Source organism: Podarcis liolepis (genome assembly GCF_965112155.1).
Source record: "Podarcis liolepis genome assembly, chromosome: 9".
Classification (NCBI taxonomy): Eukaryota; Metazoa; Chordata; class Lepidosauria; order Squamata; family Lacertidae; genus Podarcis; species Podarcis liolepis.
Window position 1 is genome coordinate 71,842,180 of NC_139564.1, and position 24,963 is coordinate 71,867,142.

Sequence of the window (24,963 nt, forward strand, 5' to 3'; positions counted from 1 at the left end):
AGGTTTGAGGGAAGAAACTAAATTATACAAATATAATGTGTGCTCTTTTGGCCAAGACGTGATACCAAAGTGGCTTACCATTAAAATGCACACAAATGCTTAACTGTAAAAGAGGCATGCACAGTAGAGTCTTCTGGTTTGTGGCAGTTGCAGATGGAAAGAGCAGGAGAGCTGAAGATGCTCAGTAGCTGACTGATGGTAAAGACGCCTGTCTATAGCAGCTGCCCTCCCTTGATGCTCTGAAAGCTCACAATGCTGAGCTGCCCCCAGTGGTCTCATCCAGGTACTGATCCAAGCTCTTGCAGCTTCAGCAATGTCACAGCATCAGTTCACTGGATCTTTATTGCCCAAGCTTTATTATATTGTAGATGGGGTGGGGTACAGGTGGGACAAAATGGGAAGGAGAAAGTTGGTTGGAATGAGGCAAGTATGGGAACTATATGCCCCTCAAGGTGCTGCCGGATTGCAACTCCCATCATCATTGACCGTTAGGCCATGGCGGCTGGGGCAGACAAAAGCTTGATTCCAACAACATCTGGAGGGGGACATGCTCCCCATGCTTGGAACAGGGAATTGGGTTCTCTTGAAGGTATAGGAGACCCTATTGGCTGGTGAGGCAAGGTAAAGGGTCCAAGCAAGACTCAAGCTGCAAATATGAAAGAGGCAAGCCCATTTTGACATTACCTGGGAATATTCAGGTTCTTCTGTGGAAAGTTCATAACTTCGAAGTAGTTTCACAGCTTTAAGATATGTTTCCATCAACTTAAGCCTGGTCTCATCAAAGCCTGTGGGAAACGGTTAAATAATCAGAGAAAAAATGTTTAAGTAATGAACCTTCTGCTGATATTCAAATCAGTAAGTTGATTGTGCCAAAGGCCATGACAAGTACATTAAAATGTACCTAAATACAAAAACAGTAATCACAAGCACCAGCAACATAAAATAAGAAAAATCAGAACACCATCAAATAACTCAATTTCACATTAAACCCCATAGTCACCAAAACAATTTACAGCAACATTATTTGCTGATATAGAAACATAACAGAGTAGCTCAATAGAACCTGTGCAACAAAAGGCTTGAACTTAACTGCCTTTTCCTAACTCGAAATACCACAAGCCTCTGAAGAGTCCCTTCCAGGGAGCACTTCAACTCCCAATTTCCTGCATGCATTAGCCAGGAAAAAAAGATGGTAACCCGAGTATCTACTGCAGCATCTTACTTAAAGGAAGACAGAAGTGAACCAAATCAAGTCTCTCAGATATACACATTGAGCAGGAAGATACATTTTACACACACACACACACACACACACACACACACACACACTGCATGTGTGAAGACCCTCAGGTCTGGGGGCTGCATGCAACCTTGCAAACCTCTCCACTGACAGCCCTGGGCATCTCTCTAGGCCTTGCCTCCTCCAGGCCCTTCTGCAGTATTTCTGCCTGACTGCAACGTGTCCCTGAACTGTGAGCCTCGTTTGACTTGATGGAGAGACATGCACGTTGGAGAGATCCAAGACTTTCACTGCATGAGAAACTATAACTCAAGAGTATGGTTTCTACCAAAATCTTTAATGCTCAGATCAGCACGACAGGCAGACAAAGCATGGTTCAAAGGCACAGCAGGTGCTATGTATGGCTAAGAGAGCTAACACAGGCAGAGGCAAACTCAGCCCTCCAGATGTTTTGAGACTACAATTCCCAGCAACCCTGACCACTGGTCCTGTTAGCTAGGGATGACGGGAGTTGTAGTCCCAAAAACATCTGGAGGGCTGAGTTTGCCTATGCCATTGATCCAGCAAGTTGCACGACCCCCTCGGGTCCCATTATATGGGAATGGGGCAGGCATAACGTCAGCATGGCAAAGAGGTAAGCAAACCAAACTTCTTCCGGAGGTCTGGACCTGAACTGTCTTGTTCACACCTCGCTAGCTTCTCTGTGGCCTAACTGATGGAGGAAGGCTACGCTACAGGATCCCTCCTTGGGATATGACTTCTTGTTCATACTTCCCTGCCACTTGAGGCCGTGACGCAGTCTGTCCCAAACTTCTGGGCCCCTTCCCAGGGTCATCAACCAGCAGCTTCCCCAACTTCCCCCACCCCCACAATGCCTTTGCTTTGGGACTCATGACGTGGATGTTTCCGATTTCCATGTAGCTGGAACGCAGCCCAAAAGTTAAGGCTGTCACCTACTGCTCTATCCACTTGTGGTTATGGCCCTGCTTGCCACTGGCATGCGTCCCCCAAAAGGCTGCCCACAACAGAATGCAGCCCCAGGGCTGGGCAAGGTTCCTCACCCCTTACACACGGGAAAATTCCAATCATGCAACACCATGTTGTGAAATATTACACCAATTTATTTTGTTTAAAATGCATACAGCAGTTACTTAACAGAAAGCCTCTAGGTAATATATTGCTATGGTAAAGCTCTGGAGAACCAGCTGTTTAAATTTCCATCTTACCAGTGTGTTTTAAGTGCTTCAATGTCACATTATCGATAGGGAAAAAGCTCAGGATAGCACCATATTCTGGACACATATTTGCTATTGTGGTCCGGTCACCTATGGAGAGCTGGGAAACTCCAGGCCCAAAGAACTCCACAAATTTTCCAGACACGCCTGCTTGCCTAAGTTGCTAAGGAGAGGAAAAAAGAAAAGAAAAATCAAACACTGCATGCAGAACAAGGAGGCATCTTATGACATAAAGGTTTCGAATGAACTACTAGCAATTCCACCAAGAGAAATATACAGGATCATGAGGCAGGAGACTACTTAATCAGCAAGGAGCAGAGTATGGAGCATGGCATGCGGAGTGAGTGCACTTCATTGCTCTGCAAGATGTTTTGGGCAAGTGAGCCAAGCTACATGCCAAATTCCTTGAACACACCATCTTCTGGTGTCACCATTCTTCAGTGCTGCCCTTTTGTTGCACAGCAATTAGTTAAGGCTGTGGGGCAATGCTTCTGAAGGTTTCCATTTCACTACCCTCTGAAGTCATGGAGACAAGGGGGTGCCTACATCTAATACTACAAACTGGAAAAATAACACTTTTTCATTTGATTCAATGACACAACTAGTTATTTTAACCCAGGGTGCATTTGATTTAAATCAAATCGATTTAAATCACGATTTAAATCAGTAGTCAGTAAGACTTGCTTTAAATCGCTAGTCAGTAAGACTTGATTTGAATCATTTTTTTTACAAAAAGACTCAGCCTTGCTGGCATCCTCTTAATATTTACAACCAGATGAAGGTTTCATTTTTGGAATAGTAAATTTTCAGAGTAGTTTTTACAGTTATAGCAAAAATTACTGATTTGGTTATACTGTTAGAAATACATAAGACAGATAATTATGAAATTATTGTGAGGTTTAATAAGTTAACTGTTTATGTTCAGACAACTTTTCTGCTGTACTTTATTGGAAGGAGAAAAATAATTTCCTTAGTAACCATTTATTTAACTAAAACAATAACATTATAGCATATGTATTCATGTTTGTTAACTGATGTGGTTAAATGGTTTTTTAAAAAACAAAAACTTAGACTGTGTTTTAGCACACATGAAAAACTTAAAACAAATCCTTATTTCTGGATGAATAGCCTTTGGACTATAATGTAACTTAAATACAAAACTATCTTTAGAAAGATTTTTCTTCCAAAAGCATTTTCTTTTAAAAATCTGATTTAATTTTTTTTAAAAATGGATTTAAATGTTTAAAAAATCGATTTCTTTTTTTAAAAAATCTGATTTTTTATTTTTTAAAAAAACATTGATTTTTTAAAATCCACCCTGGTTTAACCATTGCTGTATCCTTAGCGTGAAATTCTGCAGCAGGTTTGGGCAGAAAGCAGTGGTGAGATCCTGGTCATTGTAAGCTTTGGTCTAGAATGAAGTATTCTCTTCCATATCCACCTTACAACTAATAGCTGAAGGGTTGCTATCCACCCAGGGTCCTTCGCCCTCAGTATCTAGGAAGGTAGGGAATCAAATCAGTGCCTGAGTTGGCTTTCTTTTCTTCATAAACACTCAGTTGGAAGCCAACACAGAGCAGGTCTTTTTAGTGTCTACAGGAGAATAGGGATGGTGGAAGATTGGCTTCAGAGAGGAAGGAGGAGGAGGAGGAGGAGGTGATTCCTAGTTCAGCCCCAAGCAAAGCCTTTCTTCAGAGGAATCCAAGCAGATGGGAGTAAGGGCCTCCCATCCAAACTGTAGCAAGAAAGGAGAAAGAAGACTGAACCATATGGACACTATGTTGGCCAGGCATGGTCTTTAAGGCTAGAGAGACCCTCATGTGGGGTTACCATGATGAGCTCCTTAGAAACCTGCCCAGAGACAGCTGCTCCTTGTCCTCAGTAAGGGGTAACCTGCTGAAAGAGCACCAGTTGCTTCACCACAAACTTCATTGGGTATCCACGGAGGTGGTGTTGAATTTCCCTTGTTTACCTGCCACTAAGTTTCTTAAGGCCTTGCCAAACCACTGCTAATGACACTGTAACCTTAGACAAAATCCTAGGCACTTTTATGTCACCTCCAGCAGAGCTAGTAGTACATGGCCTGCTTGACTTGGCAACAAAGAGAGCTCTAATTTACCTTTGTAATGCTCAGGACCACATCGATTGATGTGGCAAGCGGGCTGGCGGAGCCTGTCAGTTGACACCCAACCACCTCAGGCAGGGTGAGGGCGACTGGCAAGCCAAGCATGACGGCTTCGGTTTCAATTCCACCCACACCTGGAAGGAGACGTTACATCACTTAAAACAGCTTGGTAACTGGCAGATTCTTTAAAACTTCGAAGAGCATGCTAGAAGTATCTTCAGAAATCTTCTTTGTCAAAAGTCAAAACTGACTACTGTAAAAGATAACCCCGTATCGTCCCCATTTTAACCTGACTGGAACACACACACATGGAGCTGCCTTTTAGGAAAGATGTTGGAAAATCAGATATATAACCTCCAGGTCATACTGCCCCCCAAAAGTGCCTCCCCTCCACACCTTCCTAGATTTTAGATAGCACACCTAGTTCCAACATTGGGGTTTTCTTTCATTTCAAAGGAAAAGCCAGCAGTCATTACACTAGGTTGCAACAGCGGGAAGAGAAAGGATGAAGGGCCAATGTGTTGGTACAGCCAAAAGACCAGCAACTTTGGACCTCTCCTTGTCTTCAACATTTTCACACCAGCTGGTGATTAGAAGAACTAAGAACTTATACCCGAGTCTGCCTATTTCCTCTCCCCTCCCCACCCAAATCCATTTTCTTTTCGTGTTGTGCCTTTTTAGATTGTAAACCAAGGGCAATGATGAGCAATTTTATTTATTTTTATTGTTAGTTAACTGTAAGCCATTATGGGAATCTTTTTTGGTTGAAAAGCAGAGTAAACATTATTTAAACTAATGTTGCATTGATCATAAATAAAAACTGAAATGGAAGATGGGGTCACCTTCTGATGGGTTAATGAAGAGTTTCCCATCTTTGTCTTAGTGAAAGAAAGGAAGCTTTCTCTCCTCTCAAACTGTCGGGGCAAAGGTTTTCTTCATGAAATTAACTATAGATTACAAAAACTATAAGGATTAAGGCTGCCTGTACGCAGCATGATGTGCTGTGTATTATGCATAGCTTTAGTCTCCATTATGTCATGTAGTATTTTATACTTCTTCTCATACTTTCAAAAATCTAGCAGGTTACTCTCTCCTAGCCCCCAGGTAGCAGTGTCTATTTAGATTTATAACCCGTTGTACCCCCACAGAAAATGGAACTGAAAGAGAGGGATCAGGAGTAAAACACAGAATTTCAAAATACTGAACAAATAAGCCTCGCCTACACAGAGTGGAGGGGACGCGGGTGGCGCTGTGGGTTAAACCACAGAGCCTAGGACTTGTCGATCAGAAGGTCGGCTGTTCGAATCCCCGCAACAGGGTGAGCTCCCGTTGCTCGGTCCCTGCTCCTGCCAACCTAGCAGACTGGAAGCACGTCAAAGTGCAAGTAGATAAATAGGTACCGCTCCGGCGGGAAGGTAAGCGGCGTTTCCGTGTGCTGCCCTGGTTCACCAGAAGCGGCTTAGTCATGCTGGCCACATGGCCCGGAAGCTGTATGCCAGCTCCCTCAGCCAGTAAATCGAGATGAGCGCTGCAACCCCAGCGTCAGCCACGACTGGACCTAATGGTCAAGGGTCCCTTTACCTTTAAGAGAGTGGGTTGCTCTGAATACAAAAGCAGGGAAGCTCTCCATTGAGCCAAGAACAGGTATGTGCAGTGTCTTTGCCTGTCCTCCCCTGCCCCCTCCTCACTCTTACAGGAACACGGATGTTATGGTGGGTGAGGAGTCTTATTAAAAAGTGAGTCTTATTTTTAAATTATTAGTCTTTTTAAAAATTCATTGGGAGTCTGTTTAACCTCAAGACTAAATTAGTGAAGTGTGTTTTTAAGCACACAAATAATAATGATAATAATAGAGCATCTTTATATTTTCTCACACTTGCAACTTCCTCCTCTCCACCCAACTATCACAATATAAAATGTTACGGAGGAAATTAAAATAAAGAGAAAGAAATTGAAAACTAGAGCTGTAACAAGGAAGAACATTGTGAACTGCCAACTCAGTCATCTTACCCCATCCCAAGATTCCCAAGCCGTTCACCATTGTTGTATGGGAATCAGTGCCAACAACGCTGTCTGGATAGAGGAAGTCTTTAACATCAAATACTACTCTTGACAAGTACTCGAGGTTCACTTGGTGGGCCATTCCTGTTCCAGGAGGAATTACTGAGACATTCCTGAAAACTTTGGAACCCCACTAGAGAGAGAGAGAGAGAGAGATAAAAGGGGTGGGGAATTAAGATAAGTGATTATCGCACTCTCTGAACCAACCAAGCTTTAGCAATGGCAACTGTAAATGAGAAAAGGTACATCAGGATTTATTATTTTTTAACCAACGCATCCCATATCTACTGGTAAAGAAAGGCAAACTGCTGAAAATATGAGTGTCTCAGCAAGTATTAGCATAGGAGAGAACCTACATAGCTATCACAGTTCATAAGATAGTGTGCCCCTTCACAGAGAAAAATTAGAGCTTCCTGCACAGGTTAAAAACTCTGCTGTTCTAGGCATGATCTGTCTCTCCATTATACCTTTCCTGAAGTATGTCAATCATAAACAGGAGTTAATTCGAGAATGAGTATGCCATTTCATGTTCAATACCAGAAGCCTCCTTTTGTTCTCTTAGTTAAATATTCTGAAAGAAAGGGGGAAGGTTCAAAACTGATTGCAGAACAGACCCAAGCAGATCTCCACCAGACCACTTTGTGCGGTTCTGCCATAAGGTTCTTCAAACCAACGTACCTTGAAAAACTGAAGTCTCTCTCTATTTCTACCAAATTCCATCTCCTGGTTTTTTAACACTGTTTCCGGCCTACAGAGGAAAAAAAAAATCAAACCCATATAAGCATTACTGTTTTCTCTCCTAATATTTCACTTACAGTTGAAAACTGAGAAGTCTGGAACTGGTTAGGAGAGGAATTTTAACTCCACATGAAACGGCACATGCCTCCTCCACATTCCCTCTTTTTAAAACAAGCCAAGGTCTCTTGTAAAGCATGCAGTGAGTGTCTATCATGTGGCAATAAGCACTGCTTCAGATCGCATGGGGCAAGCTGGCTTTAAAAAGGTTAAAAAATAACCTTGCTATTAGAATGATGCTGCCATAAAGGGAAGATGTGCTTTCTAGCTACTGTTCTTAGAGGTAAATAACCTTGAGCAAGAAGCAAGTAAGAGCCATGTTATACATGATAAGAAAACCGCTTATCTTCATATCTTGTTACTGCAAATTAGAAAACCAGTAAGGTGACAAGTCAGGCATTAAGAAATATATCTGGAGGTATTTCTACTATGCCTGTCCAACAATTGTCCTCCTATATTACGCTTTGCTTAATCCCTGGCAGAGACTGAATTTTACTGTATGTGGCCAATCATCACGTCTTTCAGAAGAATGTTAAATGGATAGACCAAATCTGGCTTCCTCTCGTGGTTTGAAAAAAAATAAACAATGATTGCTGGATCACATGTCAGTCCTCTGGTTCATTTCCTCCCAGCCAGGGAATGGAAGAAAAGCATGATTTGAGAAGCATGTACCAGCACACTTTCTTGTTCATAGTAAACAATGGTCTGTCTTACCATTCTATGTGAACCAGGCCTTCATGAAAGTTTTCCACTGAGAATATACACATATAGAAACTCAGCTAGAGCCAGTGTGGTGCAGCAGTTAAGTGTTGGTCTAGGACCTGGGAGAACAGGATTCAAATCCTCACTCAGCAGTGAAAGTCACAGAGCGACCTTAGGCCAGTCATAGTCTCTCAGCCTAACCTACCTCACAGGCAAAATAAAAAAATTCCTTCCAGTAGCACCTTAAAGACCAACTAAGTTAGTTCTTGGTATGAGCTTTCGTGTGCATGCACACTTCTTCAGATACACTGAAACAGAAGTTGCCAGATCCTTCTATATAGTGAGAAGGTGGGGAGGGGTATTACTCAGAAGGGTGGTGGGAATGGGACAATAACCTCACAGGGTTATTGTGAGGGTAAAATGGCAGGGAAGAGAACTACATACACCATCCTAAGCTCCTTGGGGGGAAAGGTGGGCTAAAGTGTAATTCATCAAAATTAAAAATAAGTACAGTGGTACCTCGCAAGACGAATGCCTCGCAAGACAAAAAACTCGCTAGACGAAAGGTTTTTCCGTTTTCGATTTGCCTCGCAAGACGAATTTCCCTATGGGCTTGCTTCGCAAGACGAAAACGTCTCGCGACTTTGTTTCCTTTGTCTAAAAACAAAGACATGTTTTGTTTATAAAGTTAATTTATTTTCCCTTCAATTTTTGAACTGCTCTTTACAGTATGTGTGACTTTAAAGAGCAGTTAATAAACTGTTGTTGTACCAAATTTGGCTTTGTTTGGACTTTTTTTGACCATAGGAACGCATTAATTGATTTTCAATGCATTCCTATGGGATTTCGTGATTCGCAAGACAAAAAATTCGCTAGACGACAAAACTTGCGGAACGAATTAATTTCGTCTTGCGGGGCACCACTGTATCTGCACTTTGGAAGCAGCCCTTACAATTATTACATCTGGCAAAATGCCTTAGCAGAAAAACAGATTAAACCAGGCATGTCCAAAGTCTGTTTTGGGGGCCTAATCTGGCTGACCCGCTGGTCGATTTAATCTGGCCCCCTTTGAAAAAAGTTTGGGCACCCCTGGAACAAACCCAAGAATGTCTAAATATGAGGATAAATTTGTAGCTTGATGGTACACTGTTGTGCTGCTGTGAAGCACCCTGGGGTCGTTGGATGAAGGGCAGCATAGAAGTGTAATAATTATAAATATAAATAAATAACATTCAATAGGCTAGTAGACAATGTGGTTGTAGGATTCCACCACCCATGGCACCGTATGGACTGATCTGAGATGTTTTTAAAAAGAAATAAAAAAAGGAAGTGGCCTTTAGAATAAAAACATTATTGCCTTGTCAAGCATTCACTGTGGCAAAAAAAGCAAGACCTGAACTGTTATAGGCAGCCAACCTGCCAGTTTTTGATTGCCAATAAGTTACAACTTAAAGTATGGCAGTGCTTAGTGTTAGATAAATCAGTGCCTGATACTTAACATGCTCCATGTTAAACTTAAGGGATGTACTGTTATAGAGGAATTGGAAGCAAGCCCTAGCAATGGCATGGATGCTGATCTGCGCAAAGAAAGCAAACTGAAAAAAGGAGAAATGGAGGGGGAAAAGTTACTCAGGCACTGGTTGAAGATGAAAAGGACACAGCGGAGGCGTGTTCTCAATCTGCACAGAAAGTGGCCCCGAGTTACGACCAGACTCTCCATCACATGGCCCTCTGCAGCTGGACTGGCCCCTGCACGGTAGCTTCCGAGGAGCTTTAAGTGGAGAAAGTTTTGGTGGTGGCCTCTGTGGATCACCACCTCCAGGATTGGGAGTGTTCTGTATTGCACTTTAAAAAGAAACAGAGAAAATAAACCGGCTTTAGTTTATCAAAATCCTTTGAATTACTAAATATAAACTAAATGTAAAATATATACATTAAAAACCCCAAACAAAGCAACACTAGAATAGTGAGACCATGTTTTATCTCTCAAGAGATGAGAGATGCTAATGGTTTGGGTAAACTTCAGCAGGCAGGCAATTTCAGCTAGGAGACATCCACCATGCCTCTGTGTCTCGCAGAACTGGCACCTGGAGCAGGGGTGGGCAACTATGGCCCTTCATCTAATTTCACGAGGATGAGAAGGGGGGGTGGGGGGGAAGGGTAGCAGAAAAGGAGTGGAAAAGGGGTTGCCCATCCACTTTTGGCTCTGGCTCTGCTTACTTCCAGTATGCAGCCCTCAATACAAGAGAGTCAGTGTGGTGTAGTGGTTAGAGGGGCTTGACTGGGAGCAGAGAGTAGGAATTTCACATAGAATCATAGAGTTGGAAGAGACCACAAGGGCCATCAAGTCCAACCCCCTGCCAAGCAGGAAAATACATACATGAAGCGACCCACATTCTACTATAACTGCTACTCAAAAAGTAGGATAAAAACAAAACAATTGTACAATAAATACCATTTACTGAAGTCAATCTGCAAAGAATGGTCCACAGTAAGATCTGTTGGGCAGGCAGGATGAACTTTTGTAGGATCCCCTCCAAGATTTTTCACAGCTTCCCTCATAGCGGCAAAATCCACTATTGCAGGAATTCCACTAATGAAAATGAAAATGACCAATGTAAAAAATATTTAGCTGCCATACAGAATAAAGATCCTTTAAAGGCAATGGCATGGGCTTTAACCATACTGGTTAACACAGCCTTAGTAGGTCCCACATGATAGCTCAGAAACACTCAGGAAAACTTTTATTTTATGCTACAGAATATCCTTGCACTGAATAAGACATAGTTTGGAGAAACAGAAACAAACCACAGACTTGCACACTGCATCTTACCCTCTTCACGTGCTATTTCAACTCTCAGTTTCCTTATAAAAAAATTCCTTCCAGTAGCACCTTAAAGACCAACTAAGTTAGTTCTTGGTATGAGCTTTCGTGTGCATGCACACTTCTTCAGATACAGTTCTTCAGATATATCTGAAGAAGTGTGCATGCACACGAAAGCTCATACCAAGAACTAACTTAGTTGGTCTTTAAGGTGCTACTGGAAGGAATTTTTTTTATTTTGACTATGGCAGACCAACATGGCTACCTATCTGTAACTGGAAATCTCAGTTTCCTGTTAGTCATAACATCTGTATCAGCAATTATTGCTTGTGTCTGCTTTCAAATCAAAACTGGAAACCCAATCAAACCTCCAGTTCTGGAGCGCATACACAAACAGATGTCATAACTCTGCTTTGCACTAAGCAGAAAGTGCACAAGAAGGAAAATAAAAGTATGTGAGCCTGGTTTGTTTCTACTCCTCTAAATCACTTTGGATGGTTGTTTGGTTGTATGTTAAGGTGCACATCGGAGTCTAATGAGACCTCTGTATCACCTTAATTCTCAGCACTGGCCAGCCAGACGACAATGTTGCCAGCAATTTCAAGACAAAACTATCAACAAGAGGCAAATCCCCGGCAAATTGCTTGCATCAAACACCATCCTTAATACAGTGGTGCCCCGCAAGACGAATGCCTCGCAAGACGGAAAACTCGCTAGACGAAAGAGTTTTCCGTTTTGGAGGTGCTTCGCAAAACGAATTTCCTATGGGCTTGCTTCGCAATGCCTTGCGAGTTCCTGCAGGTTTTTTTCCTCCCCCCCCCTTTTTCTAAGCCGCTAAGCCGCTTATCAGCTGATCCGATCAGCAGATAAGCCACTAAAAGCCGCTAATAGCACTAATCCGTCAATGGGCTTGCTTCGCAAGACGAAAAAACCGCTAGACGAAGAGAATCACAGAACGGATTCTTTTCGTCTTGGGAGGCACCACTGTACTGAGCCACTTGCTACATGAACCTAAGTTATCTAAACCTCCTCCTCAAGTCCAGTCTGATTAGGTCTGGGTACACTAGAAGGCAATGGGCACACCTACTCCCTGCATTTAGTACAGTATAAACAGATCGAGTGCATACCATCTTGTTGCTCTGACAGAGCTGAGAACTTTGGGTCTACCTCTTGATGGAGTTTATTTTTTTACATGGGATTCTGAAGCACACCGTATTCCCTGCTAGTATTGATCCAGCCTTTACCATTAACATGCTCATGCTTGACACAGGCCCACCTATGGACATGTTTTTGAAGACCTAAATTTCTTCCCATGGTTTTCAAGTACTTACAGCAACATATTCAAATTCTTCCTGCTATGTCCATGCTGCTATAACCAATTTGCTAACTAGACATGCAAATGATTAAAAGCACAATTAATTATATGCCAACCGTGTTTTGCATTACACAGAATTCATGTCTGAGACGGAGACCAGATTAAAGGAGTAAGAATTAACTGCTACTGTTTGCTGCTGCACTTTGAAGGTTTACATTTTTAAACAAATTGGTCGCAAGCCACCTTGATTTAGATGCAAAGTGATCAGGACACAAATCCCACTAACAGGAATAATACTGTCAACACACAACAAATAAAATGCTTAGGCAAGGGACAGTAGCACATCCTTTATATGCAGGAAGTCCCAATTCAAGCCTTGGAGCCTCTGGGTAAGGCTGGGAAAGACCCTTGTCTGGAAAGCAGCTGTCAGTTCCTGTAGACCAAGCATGGGAAACCTCCGTCCCACGGCCTAATGAGACCTAGCCAGAGTCCCAATTTGACCCATGAGGGTTTTCCCCCCATGCCATGCCCTGTGCCAGGTGTAGGGCAGGTAAAGATGTAGCTGCAAAAAGCTCAAAGTGTACTTCTGATCATACCTTAAGGAAGCAAGGCACCTTTTAAAAATTGGAGCCAAATGCAAACCCTATTGGGATCAATTATACTCCAGAGTTCTTGACAGGGAACTGTGAAGTGGAGCCAGTGGCTGGATCCTATTCCCCATGCCTACTGAGCTTGACAGACTAATGGCCTGACTTGATATAAGGCAGCAGCCCATATTTATGTATGTGGAAGCATGTCCCAATTGTGAAGAAACAGTAAAGTCATTAGTGTGAGATGGGAACTGAAGCAGAGATGTCCAAAAGTCCCTGCCGCATATGTAAGTATATTGAGACGTACACAAAGCAGAGTCGTCAGTGAAATGATACCCCATTATTTCAATCACTTTCCCTAAAGAGACATTCATTATGTAGATCTGTTGCCAGTATAAACCTACATGATATCTGAACTTCTGACTCTCTAAATACTGTGTAAGTTCCACCCTGAACATTTAGATAAAGCCTGCAGTGCTTGAAGAACGAATTAGACCCAGCTAAAATATATAATGAGGAAAATGTGTCTTACGTAAAGTCTTGGAGAAGGACTCTGGCAGGACAGAAGGGCACTTCAACATTGTTCTGTTTTTCTTTCCAGTCCAAAATGTTCATAGCATCTTCTTTTTTCACTAGGAAGCCATCACAGTTGCGGACAGCAGCTTCCAACAGTACCCGTATGGAGTAAGGCAGGATATCTGCACAAAGATAAAGAAACTGAATTGGTCAAGTTTGGGACGGATTCACTTGTGTATAGGCTACTCCCCAAATGTGTTTTTCCCCTCCCTTCTGGGCCTTCACATCTCTAAACAGAGCCTTTAAAATGATGTTGATAGCTTTATCAAAATAGCACTACAGCTGAGTGCAAACTATTCTTGGTAGGAAAATTAAACAAATCAAAATAGGATACTTATTTGCACCAATCCCCCATGTAAGTGAGCTAGAACCTAACATCGCACTTTTATTATTGATTAACAACATGCATAAACTGGTATATGGTCGCCAATTGGTGAAAGTAAATTAAACTAAACTCGTATATTTCAGGCTGTCCAGAGCTAGATGGAATTCTGGAAGTGCTGGTTAGTCTGTCAATTTCATTTGCTAGTCTTTGAGATAAAAGGGCTCCAGTTGGGGAAGGCTGAACTAGCGCAACAGGGTCTCAGTACCCTTGAGTGTCACAACAAAAGGCCAATAAATGCTAGGTAACACTGAATAGTTTTCTTTATTGACAAAGATAAGCCAGCAAATGATGCTGCTTAGTTGTAAGACAGATCTCCTTGATATTGTGCTTCTGGGCTTTTTGTTGTGGCATCTTGAGAAGGGAAAAATTAGTACAGAGAATTGTTCCTCTGACAGATATGGCTAAACCAAGGGACTTGGTCTCACGTGGCCGGTAAAATTTTACTGCTTCAAATCCATGATGTTAAGTCCAGCATGTGGCAATAAAAAGATTTCATAAAAGTATTAGTGTCAGGGTAGGGTGAGGAGAGAGAAAAAATGATGATGAGACTAAGAAGGGCTCGGATTGAAAATCTAGGCAGATTAAAAGCAATGGGGGAAATGTTAAGATATTTCCCTCGGAGTGACCAATATTTTAGATGCCGTGCAGCACAGCTATGTCTATTTTCCACCTTCAGGGAATACTTCATGCACTGACTTGCCTGCTGGGATCCTGGTGCACCTGCTCATGAACTCTTTCACACAGCAGAAATCAGGGGTAAAGCACACGCTTTGTACTCAAGAGGTTCAATCCCTGGCATTCCTACAGATCTACTGCCAGTCAGTGAAGACAATGCTGAGCTGGACGGCCCAATAGTTTGATGCTGTATAAGGCAACTTTCTGGGTCTTTATGATTCTGGGGCATGTTCTAACATGCATGTCTTCACAAAGGGCATTTGTGAGGATTTTACAGCAACCACCTCAGGAGATAGCGGTTACCCCATTTAAAAATAATTCACAATGTAAAGTTGCAATAAAGTAGACTGACACAGCACTAACTAGCAAGTTTAACAGGTCCGCATACTATTTTTTTAGCTCCAGAGAGCACAAAGTGCTGCTGCAGGGCTCACTAGCTTCATTCAAATTAGTTGGGATTACAAGGCAGACAGCATGATTTCACTCTCATTAGGTGATTCATCCGAAGGCTAACCATGAATCGGCAAATGTGTTTTAGATTCAAACTGCCAAAATTTTGTCCTTTTTGCAATTTCCTCCATTTAATTAAGAACATGGACTCTATGCAAGTGAGCCAGTGTGGTGTAGTGGTTAAGAGCGGTAGTCTCGTAATCTGGGGAACCAGGTTCGCGTCTCCGCTCCTCCACATGCAGCTGCTGGGTGACCTTGGGCCAGTCACACTTCTATGAAGTCTCTCAGCCCCACTCACCTCACAGAGTGTTTGTTGTGGGGGAGGAAGGGAAAGGAGAATGTTAGCCACTTTGAGACCCCTTAAAGGGAGTGAAAGGCGGGATATCAAATCCAAAACTCTTCTTTTTAAACTGAATCCCAAAGACTTTAATAATTATTTTCAACCTGATCAGTATCTACATACAGTTTGCCCACAAGCAACACTCAACTTTCAATATTTATATAGCAAAACCTCAGAATGCATCAGAACAAAAGGAGTCAAATGCAAGATTTGGCATTGATGTTTTATTGTTTTTAATATTCTGTTGGGAGCCACCCAGAGTGGCTGGATGGGCGGGATATAAATAAATTATTATTATTATTATTATTATTATTATTATTATTATTATTATTATTATTATTAAAGGCATGTGATGCCACAACCTGACTGAAGCAAAACAGGCCTGGTCCATGCCTGGCGGGCAAGTGGTTGGAAACCCTATGCACATGTAGTGAGTTCCATAACGGAAGGCAGGATAAACATGAAAAACATGAAAAACATGTGTATCTGAAGAAGTGTGCATGCACACGAAAGCTCATACCAAGAACTAACTTAGTTGGTCTTTAAGGTGCTACTGGAAGGAACTTTTTTATTTTGACCATGAAAGACAAGTAATTTGAGCAATTAATACATTTTTTTTACATTAATTACCAAAGAGAAAGCAGATAGAGAAGTCCTCCTCCCTTATAATACTAAAACCAGAGGTCATCCAATGAAGCTGAATGGTGGGCAGGGGTGCCAACTTGAATAAAATATTGGGGAAGGGGGTTTCCAGGTAAGCTCCACCCCACATAATCTATCACAAGACACGGCACCCACCCCCATTTGAATAGCAATGCCCATTAACTTTGGGAGGCAGCTCCCTCAAATATTTTGTGGGGGGGCAAAGGGGCCTCGGCCCCTAGGAGTCGGTTCCTATGATGGTGGGACATTCGGGACAGAAAAAGATGTGAAGAACTTCACACAGTACACAGTAAAATGGAATTCGCTGCCACGTAATGTAGTGATAGGCACCAAGCAGGAAACAGGCAACCTCAGTACATCAGGTGCTGGGGAACACAAGTAAGGAGAGTGCTGTTGAGCTCATATATTAAGCTCATGCAAAAAAATTGGTCAGAATCCTGAACATGGCCTCTTTTCTTGCTCTTACAAGTTTCCTTGCTCAATAATCAGGGTTCTCATGTGCCTTGAGCAGCAGCAACCAGCAACAATCAACACTCGAGGACAGCACCTCAGTGTCTGGTAGACTAGCCAGACTGCAACCTAATTGCCTGTTTTGACACATAACAGGGAACCTCCTGAAAGGTGACAGCAGGCGTTTGGCCAGTTGCTTAGAAACCCAGTGCTGGGCTGCTGGGTCTCTGTCACCTAGCTTCAGTTTGGCTCTTGCACTGTTCCGTGTCTTGCCTAACTTCCCTGTCTCCTTTCCCCACAGCTGTTCATGTGAAGGGGGGGGGGAACACTGGAGACAAACCCTCCCCTGGGCACCTTGCTTATTCCTAACCCTAATTTTATCAAGAGTCTGCCTAGTCTGAATTCCTGGTGATGGACTATGCTCTCTTGATCCTGGTTGTCTTCTGGCAGCCAATACTGACCTAGAAGAGTCCATGGTAAGGCAGCTTGATATGTTCATAAATCTGCTTTTCAAAGGCTATAAACAGCAGAAACTGTTTGCGTCCATGTTTTACACAAGATAACAGTTGCAGGCTAGCAACAGCCAGGCTGGACAAAGTGATAAAACTCTGGGAATACGTATTCTGCAGTAAATGCCAATGAACTCAGCAAGACTTACTTCTGAGTAAACATACATAGGATGGCTCTATAAAACTAAGGCAATTTTAGAGCTTTGCAAAGGTACATCAAAGAAAGCACTGCACTGTTTAATATTTGTTTAAAGTAAATAAGAGATACTAGAGGCCTAGTAAGAAGAGTGGTTAAAAGTATTTTTTTTATAAATATTTCGTATTTATTTCTTTATTAAATTTCTATACAGTGGAATCTCGGGTTGCGAATGTGATCCATGCAGGAGGCACATTCGCAACCCGTTCCGGTACTTCCGGCACGGTGCTCAACCCAAAAACATGTAACCTGAAGTGTCTGCAACCCGAGGTACCACTGTACTGCCCTTCACCCGAGGATCACAGGGTGGTTTACAGTATAAGAACTGCTTCAGTAATATGTCTATCTGATCCACCTTGGCTCATAGGTTTTGTTTCTTACTATGTTATGTAACAAATAAAACCTATGAACCAAGCAGTGGTGTGTAGTCAGTGGACTAGGGGGACTAGGCTAGTCCCCTAAATGTTCCCAGTAAATTGGAGTATTACAGTACTGTACAGTATTAAAGCCCGGCGCCTCCTTCCTGAAGCCCAGGAAGCTTCTGCCTGGCTTACGGAGGGAGGTGCGATGCTCACACGCGTGACAACCTGCTCCACATCACCCTTGCAAGCTGCTGCCTCTGGCCTTAACTGTTCCCCTTGGAAAAATTTCGCTGAACACCACTGGAACCGAGGTGGATCAAATAATACATATTACTGAAGCACTTCAGGTGAAACACTTTTGTTTTGTAAACTTCACCTTAACTCTGCTTGAGTTACGTGTCCCAACTGCAGGTACCATGGAAGCTATGACATCCATCTAGAATTTTAGCAATATGCAATAAGGTAACTAACTGAGGAACCCCAAGTATGTTTACTCAGAGGTAAGTCCCAATATGTTTCATGGACTTAATTCCTATTAGGTTTGTTTAGGATTACAGCCAAATTCTGCTCAATTGTTCTTGTTTCAGAAAATGACAGTTAAAGGAAAGGATTTGAGATATTACCCAGTGAGTGCTAATTTTAATAAAATTTTACAAAAATGAATGGGGCAGGGGGGCTTGGGAGTCATGGCTATTGGCCTTGTACGTGCCAGCAGCCCATCAATGGAAACCAAACAATGCATACAAAAATGTTGCTTTCCCCTACCCCACTTGCAGGAAAGTTAACTATCTTTGCGCCATAACTAAGTTGTATTCTAACAGAGCTGTGAGGAACTTCAAAGAGATTGCTCTGATTTATGTGATTCTCAACTAACTCAGTGATAGCTCTTGTCCATTAAGGCTGAAATCCAGTGAGTTAGATGAGTTTGAACACTCTGAAATCAGTGGACATAAGAATTCTGAACTCTACATAGTATTGAGCTTCATGTTATACTGGATAACAGAATTTGGCCTCGTCTCAGTTTGTTAGACGTGTAAAGCATGGAAATAAATTCCTGAAAATAGCTAGCCTAGATTACAAATACATGGAGCAAGGCCCAATCCTAACCCCACAAGGGAGTAAACTCCACTGGATTCAATACTGCTTGCTTCTGAGCAGGCAGGTTTAGGACTGTGCTATTTATGCAGTAGATGTAATCATCTCCATGGAAGTGCGATCAGCATGTAATAGTGTCTTATATCAAGCCATATATTTCAAACAGTTCTGGAGAAAACCAGAAGTGCATACCAACCTATAGAAAATCAGCATTTAAATCTTATGTAATACAATATGGCAGGTATCACATTGTTTATTAATGAAGCCATATTAATAAAAAACAATTAAAAATTAAGTGTTACCGTATTTGGTGCCTCCCAGTTTAGCAACATTGTAGAACTTCTTGTCTGTTCTGTCATTCAGTGGTTCAATTAAGTGCTGGAAAAGGCTCTCTGAAAGACAAGTCATACTGATGATTAATATAATATGCTATTATAATATATATAACTGATAATAGCACAGATATGGAACAGCAGAAGAAGGGAAGTAACTATTGACAATGACTTCTTGCCAAAAGAAGACAGGTATATATGATAAAAAACTACAGCTATAATTCTATTCACATTTACTCCTAGGTAAGCACAATAGATCTAGACTGAACAGGAATGCGTATTAACCAGCAGTGTTAGAAACTCACATATATAAGCTAGGTGCTAAATGGCTCCTTAAGTCAACGTTACAGTCACCAAAACGGAATGTCTAGTTGCCATTTTTGGGTAAGATGGCTCTAAAGCCTTATTTTTCAAATGATTGAATGGCTGTGACGGATTCTCAGTTAAACATCCGTATAGTTCAGATGACAACCCTGAGCTAGGTAAAGAACTTTGAGAACTTAAAGAAAAGTCACTTTATCCAGGGACAGTCCATATATTGGCCTATTCCTACCTCTTTTTCTTATTCATAACATAATAATATTCTTCACAACTGTGAGCAGGGAAGTGGGGTGGGGTAAGTGAAGACAAGCGACAACAATTTCACTACTCCTGCACAGAAAAGCATTTCAATTCCTGAAATTCATTCTGATTGTACAGATAAAATATAACTGATAGAATTCTACAGGGTGTGGTATCGGTGTGTGAAAACATTCAAGATCCAATGATCCCCAGGCATGCACCTCTAGATGGTGGAGATGTCAGGTGCCATCCTGGCGCCCAGGCATCTTCACTTGGTTCCAAGTGGCCGACAGCCACGTGCGAAATTGCCCTGGCTAATTTCACACACTGTTAACCAGTTAACAAAAATAGGATGAAAACTATAAGGGTGGAGTTCTAAGTGAGAAAACATGCGTACAGTACAATTTGTCGGGCACATAAATCTGCAAACTGATTGGAATAATGCATGAGAAGTATTTATACTGCATTTCCTCCCCAAGAATTGTTTGTAAGTTCCATTAATTTCAAGGGCCTGGTTTACACACAATACATTATGTGCACAAGCTTCAGAACCCATGCACTCCTTCATTGTGGTCAGGAGGAAGACACTGAAAGCTTTTGCTTCAGTTGTCAACTGTAGTTTTATTCAAAACCGGAAAAGCTGTATTTAGTATTAACTATAGTTTAGCGAAACAAGTTAACTTTTAAAATGTGCTCTGTTTCCACCCCGTCCCGCCATTAGCAGTAACCACTATTAGTGACCACTATTACTGACCACTCTTCTTCTCAGTTTGGATGAAATGAGGAACCATTCTGTTCCCTGCAAATAACTTGTGCTCATTCCCATAGCACTGAACTGTGGTTTTGTGTTATGTTTGAATGCATTCTCAACATGCAAGCTTAGGAGTGCAGCTTTAAACATCAAAAATGTTTTTACATCTTCTATTGTAGATACGTTATTCAAATAATTTACTCAAGTTGTACTGATTACAATTCTAAGGAACAAACAGAACAATTTAGAGTGGCTTTGCACAATTTACTGCCACTAATCTTTAGATAGTGTGTAATAGATTAAATGTATTCTGTCTTCCAATCCTCTCTCAACCCTCCATTCTAATTATTCTATAGCTACATTTGGAAGCAGCAACATCTGGATGAATAAAAAAGCTCCACTGTGATTTAACTGAGGGGATTTCCCCCTGAAGCAGGAATACAGTATTATTCAATCAGTCACAATTCAAAGGTCAGCATGCTTAGGCTGCAATCCTAAATACAACGCACCTGCAAGTAAGACCCACCGAACACAGTGAGATTTACTTCTAAAGAAACATACAGGAATTGTGCTCTATTTAAGCCCTTTGATTTGGGTGAGTTGAACACCAATAGCAATGTACTTCATTGCTACAATGCCATTTTACTATTCCCTGATTGTATAAATACCAGAATCAGTTTCAAAGAGGCTTTATACTACTGGGGACTAAATTAAGAGTTTGCAGAACTTAGTTATGACTAAGTGATTTTTTATTACATAACAAATATTTTTATTACAGCTTTAAATGGTGTTGACATGCTTCATAATGGGCATATATGTTTAATTTTCTTTACAAAAGTAGCCATACAAGTCTGATCATACTTCTATAAAATATTGTTCCCATTAACATGCTTCATATTATTCATCATATTTGAGTAACCTCAAGCAATTTTTTGGGGGGAAATGTAAGGGTTAAGGCACAAGGTATACCTTCTTTTTAAAAAGTTATTTGAAGAAACAAACAAAATATTTTTCTCTTTTAAGGTTTGAGCTGCATAGATTCCTCATGCTAGTAAACTGTGGCATTCTGAAAAATGCAGGAGGGTTATGCCCATATCTACTAGCATTGCTACTATTCATAACTGGCCTAACAGTTTTCAAGCTTTACTAAGCCAAGCCCTTAAAAAAAAAAACACCATTCCTCATAGTATGCTGACATGCACTGAATCCAAGGGAAAAGTTCCTGGCCATTTTGCAAGCTGGACTCATTGTCTGGCGAGGCCATTTTGCTGGTGGAGGCTTTTGCTCTTAACATGAAATACTTTTCAGTAAAGAGCATCATCCCCCAACTCAATCTTAACATTACTTGCATTTTCTATGCTGTTTGAGCATGCCCATCTCCTGCCATCAGCTGACAGCTTTTATCGGGGGACAGAGGAATGCAAATATGCAGGGAAAATTAAAAGAAGCAGGGAAAGTTAGGAGCTGGTCTGCCCTGTTGCTCCTTTTACATACTGATCTGCACCTGTCAAGCCACAAAAATAACCAGGCTTTTCTGGCTGAACAGCAAGGAGTGCAAAAAATAACAGAAAAAAATTAAACACAACATAGAGAGCATGAAAACTGTTACATGAGGCACAGAGGACAATTTTGTTTCATTTTCTCAAAGGCGTAACACAAAAATCCTATCACGTTTATACCAAATAATATGGCCTACTTTCTCACTTGAAAGAGGATGCATCTCAAACCTGTGTCAGGGCTGTGTGTGTGTGTGTGCAGACTGCAATTAAAAAAATATATGAAGCAGCATTCAGTTAACTCCCTGCGCACAGATAACTAGTGTGTCACAGCAAATACAAGTTTCTTGACACACTAGCTTTCTTTAAAAACAACTCCCTACACATAGAAAACCAGGAGTGTGACAAGGCAGCCCCACCCCCCTTACAGCACACATGCACAAATGGAAAAGTAGTTTATATAGTGTACACAAAGCAGAGGACCAGAGGGCGTGTGTTTCTCTCCAAAACGCTAGCCTTCGGTGAGTAGAAGATATTTGTTTTTAAGTAGGGCGGAATGTTCACTGAGGGAACAACCCCCCCCCGGAATCCCTGCCACAACCAACCCCGCCCCCCCCACAACCTGAATCGGCACAGTCACGACGGAGATGAACCTCCCCACCCCACGAAAACAAGGCCTCTCCTATTCCCCCACATCAAGCGCCCAGAGGCGCAGTAAAAATATTTAACCCCACCCCATTCTTTGACTTCCCCCCCCCCCGCAACCTGAAGTGGCCCAGCCCTGACAGAGGTCAGCAGCCCCGCCTCCTCCGCTCCCTTTACACGGGGCTGGGGAGAGAAGATGGCCGACAGACCCCGGCCCCTCTGAAGACGGGGGGCTGGCGGGGGGGGGGGAGAGGCAAGCACAAAGGAAAAGGGGCAGAAAAGACCGGGGGGGGGCTCTGAGGGGGAGGTGAAATGAGGCCTAAGGGGGGGCGGCAGGAGAAGGAATGCGCTTGAGGAGGGCCGAGGGGGCGCGGGGGCCCGGGGTCCTTCCCTCCGCCCGCCCGCCTCCCCTTCACACTGACCTGGCCCGGCCGGCTCCATGTCACTCCCTCCCGAGAAAGGCGGCGGCGGCGAGGGAGGGGGGCGCGAGGGGCCAAGTGCCCAGGAGGGGCGGAGTCTTCCCTCAAACGCCGCGAGAGGTTAAGCGCGGCGAGGAGATAACAGGCTCGCCTCGGCCCCGCCCTCTCTTCGCGGTGGGGGGGGGGGCGGCGGGCGTCTCGCGAGAGCTCGGCAGCCGGCAAGAAAGGAAAGCGGCCGGAAATCTCGCGAGGCTCTACCTCGGGGAAGGAATAGCGGCGCTGGCCAGCGGGCCGGCAGCAGCTCTCGCGACACTTGAGCCCCGCTGTGTTTGTCGAGGGAGGGCAAAGGGGCCGCGTGTGCTGCAGCTGGGGGCGTCGCTGCCGGGGCCAAGGCGGAGGGAGGAGCGAGGCTTCCCTACCGGGGGCCGGGCGGGGGCTGGGGGACGTCCCCAGCCAGCAGCCCTGGCCGCTGAGCCCCTCCGGAGGCAGCCCCTGGGCGGCAGGGGGCAGCGCTTGCTTGGGGCTGGGCTTCTTCCATGAACAAGCCCCTGCCATGTTCGAGGCGGCTTCCCCTGGTCCTAGCGAAAGTGGCTGCTGCTGGGGAGCCCACACAAGGGGAGTCCCCAGGCCTATGATTTGCACAGGCTCACCCACAGATGTTCCCTCGCCTCGGCTTTACACCTGTGTAGAAATGAAGTCACATTCTCGGAGGGAAAAGGATGCCAGGGTCCATAGCTGTCAACTTTCAGACTTGAAAATAAGGGATCAGCAGCCTCACCTGTCCCGGGGACAGTCTACGGGATATCTAACAATCCGGGATAGCAGTGGGAAACGGCGCTGGAATAAGGGAATTTCCCGCAAAAAAAGGGAAGGTTGACAGCTATGCCAGGGTCCGATTCACCGAGAATTAACAGGGCGCCTGCTTTCTTTCAAGCTAGCTCAAGGCTGAATTTTCCCTGCACGTGCCTTGACATACAGTCTTGAGTTAGCAGTCTCCTAACGGTATCCTTTCTCATGCTCTCTCTTCCTAATAAAGGCTATCAAAGCATATGGTATAATTCCCACCAGCTCCCCTTGCGCTGTGAGCATAGGACGCTGACAGGGAGCAGAGAGAAAGAGGGATCCACAAGCAGACATCATGCATGCTCAGACCTTTAAGGCACTTGCTGATGTCTCCCTGCCCCGTGGCATTGGTTTGAATGGGCAGCAAGTAGGTGTCAGGCTGAGCAGCGGTCAGGTGCTGAAGGGCTGAGCTGGGTGTGGCAGCCACATGGATCTCCGAAGCTCACCTGCTGCCCTTGGGTGTGGCAGAGGATGTTGCTCCCTTTGCACTAGTAAGATTTAGCTGCCAGGCTAGTTGGGTTCCTGCCCCTTCCATGTGCCTTTTTTCATTCATGAGATTGGGTGGAAGCTGAAGGGGGTTCAGCAGGCCCCCTTTTTTGGCCCACTGGATCCTCCCCAGGCTACCCTGCTCACTGGTTCTGCTTCACTCTCTCCTTCACTCTCTCTTCTCTTGCGTGCCTGGGCAGAGGGGGGGGTGTGAGTCTGTATGGAAAATACCTTGCTGTAGAAAGATAAAACCTGCTTTCATCGTTCCACCCATTTTTGCCTCTCCTGCATGGCCCCAGGTCACCCAGAGAAGGTGTTCTGCTTCCATGTTAGAGGCACTGGTGTGGTGTGTGTTGGGCTAGGAGCAGTCAGGCCTTGATTAAATTTCAGTTCAAACCACGAACCTCAGTGGGTAATGTAGAGCAAGGCACTACCTCTCAGACTTGCCTACCTTGTATCCTTGCTGTGAGAAAAAGAGGCAAGAAGAATAAATAACCATGTACAGTACAACACCCTGAGCCCCCTTGGAAGAAGGTGCTATTCAAACAAGGTACCAGTGTTGCACAGGAGCAATGTATTTTTAAAGTAATTGTTAAGTTGTAAGCCACTATTGGGTCATCTCACTGTGGGCCATAAGTTGTGGGGGCACATATTTTTTTTATAAATAAATTCATTTTTGAAAAGGGGAGGGAAGAGCCTTGTCCTTTTAGAACAGCAAGCACACAGGGCTCTGTGTAATTTTGTATGGTCTTTTTCTCTGAAAAAAAAATATTTGGTGGTCAAAGCCTAACTATGTTAGACTTTGCCCTTTGGTGCTAACAGGGGGGGCAGGGGGCTGTGAC

General features: G+C 43.4%; 1 protein-coding gene across 2 annotated transcripts in view; it reads right to left on the reverse strand.

The window, feature by feature from the left end:
• The window catches only part of IREB2 (iron responsive element binding protein 2), a 33,775-nt gene extending 10,813 nt beyond the window's left edge, over positions 1-22,962 (reverse strand). Inside the window, exons 1-10 of one of the 2 annotated variants that reach the window (XM_083460433.1) lie at positions 22,796-22,962; positions 18,891-18,980; positions 13,420-13,585; positions 10,614-10,751; positions 9,788-10,003; positions 7,340-7,409; positions 6,611-6,794; positions 4,595-4,734; positions 2,467-2,638; positions 685-785 (exon numbers count right to left, since the gene is read on the reverse strand). In XM_083460433.1, the coding sequence (XP_083316559.1) occupies positions 685-785; positions 2,467-2,638; positions 4,595-4,734; positions 6,611-6,794; positions 7,340-7,409; positions 9,788-10,003; positions 10,614-10,751; positions 13,420-13,585; positions 18,891-18,980; positions 22,796-22,814 (1,296 nt within the window). In that variant the 5' untranslated portion in view covers positions 22,815-22,962. Of the gene's footprint in view, positions 1-684; positions 786-2,466; positions 2,639-4,594; positions 4,735-6,610; positions 6,795-7,128; positions 7,218-7,339; positions 7,410-9,787; positions 10,004-10,613; positions 10,752-13,419; positions 13,586-18,890; positions 18,981-22,795 lie in introns of those variants that run through there. The other variant, XM_083460434.1, reaches the window with a different exon arrangement.
• Between the last annotated feature and the right edge of the window lie 2,001 nt (positions 22,963-24,963).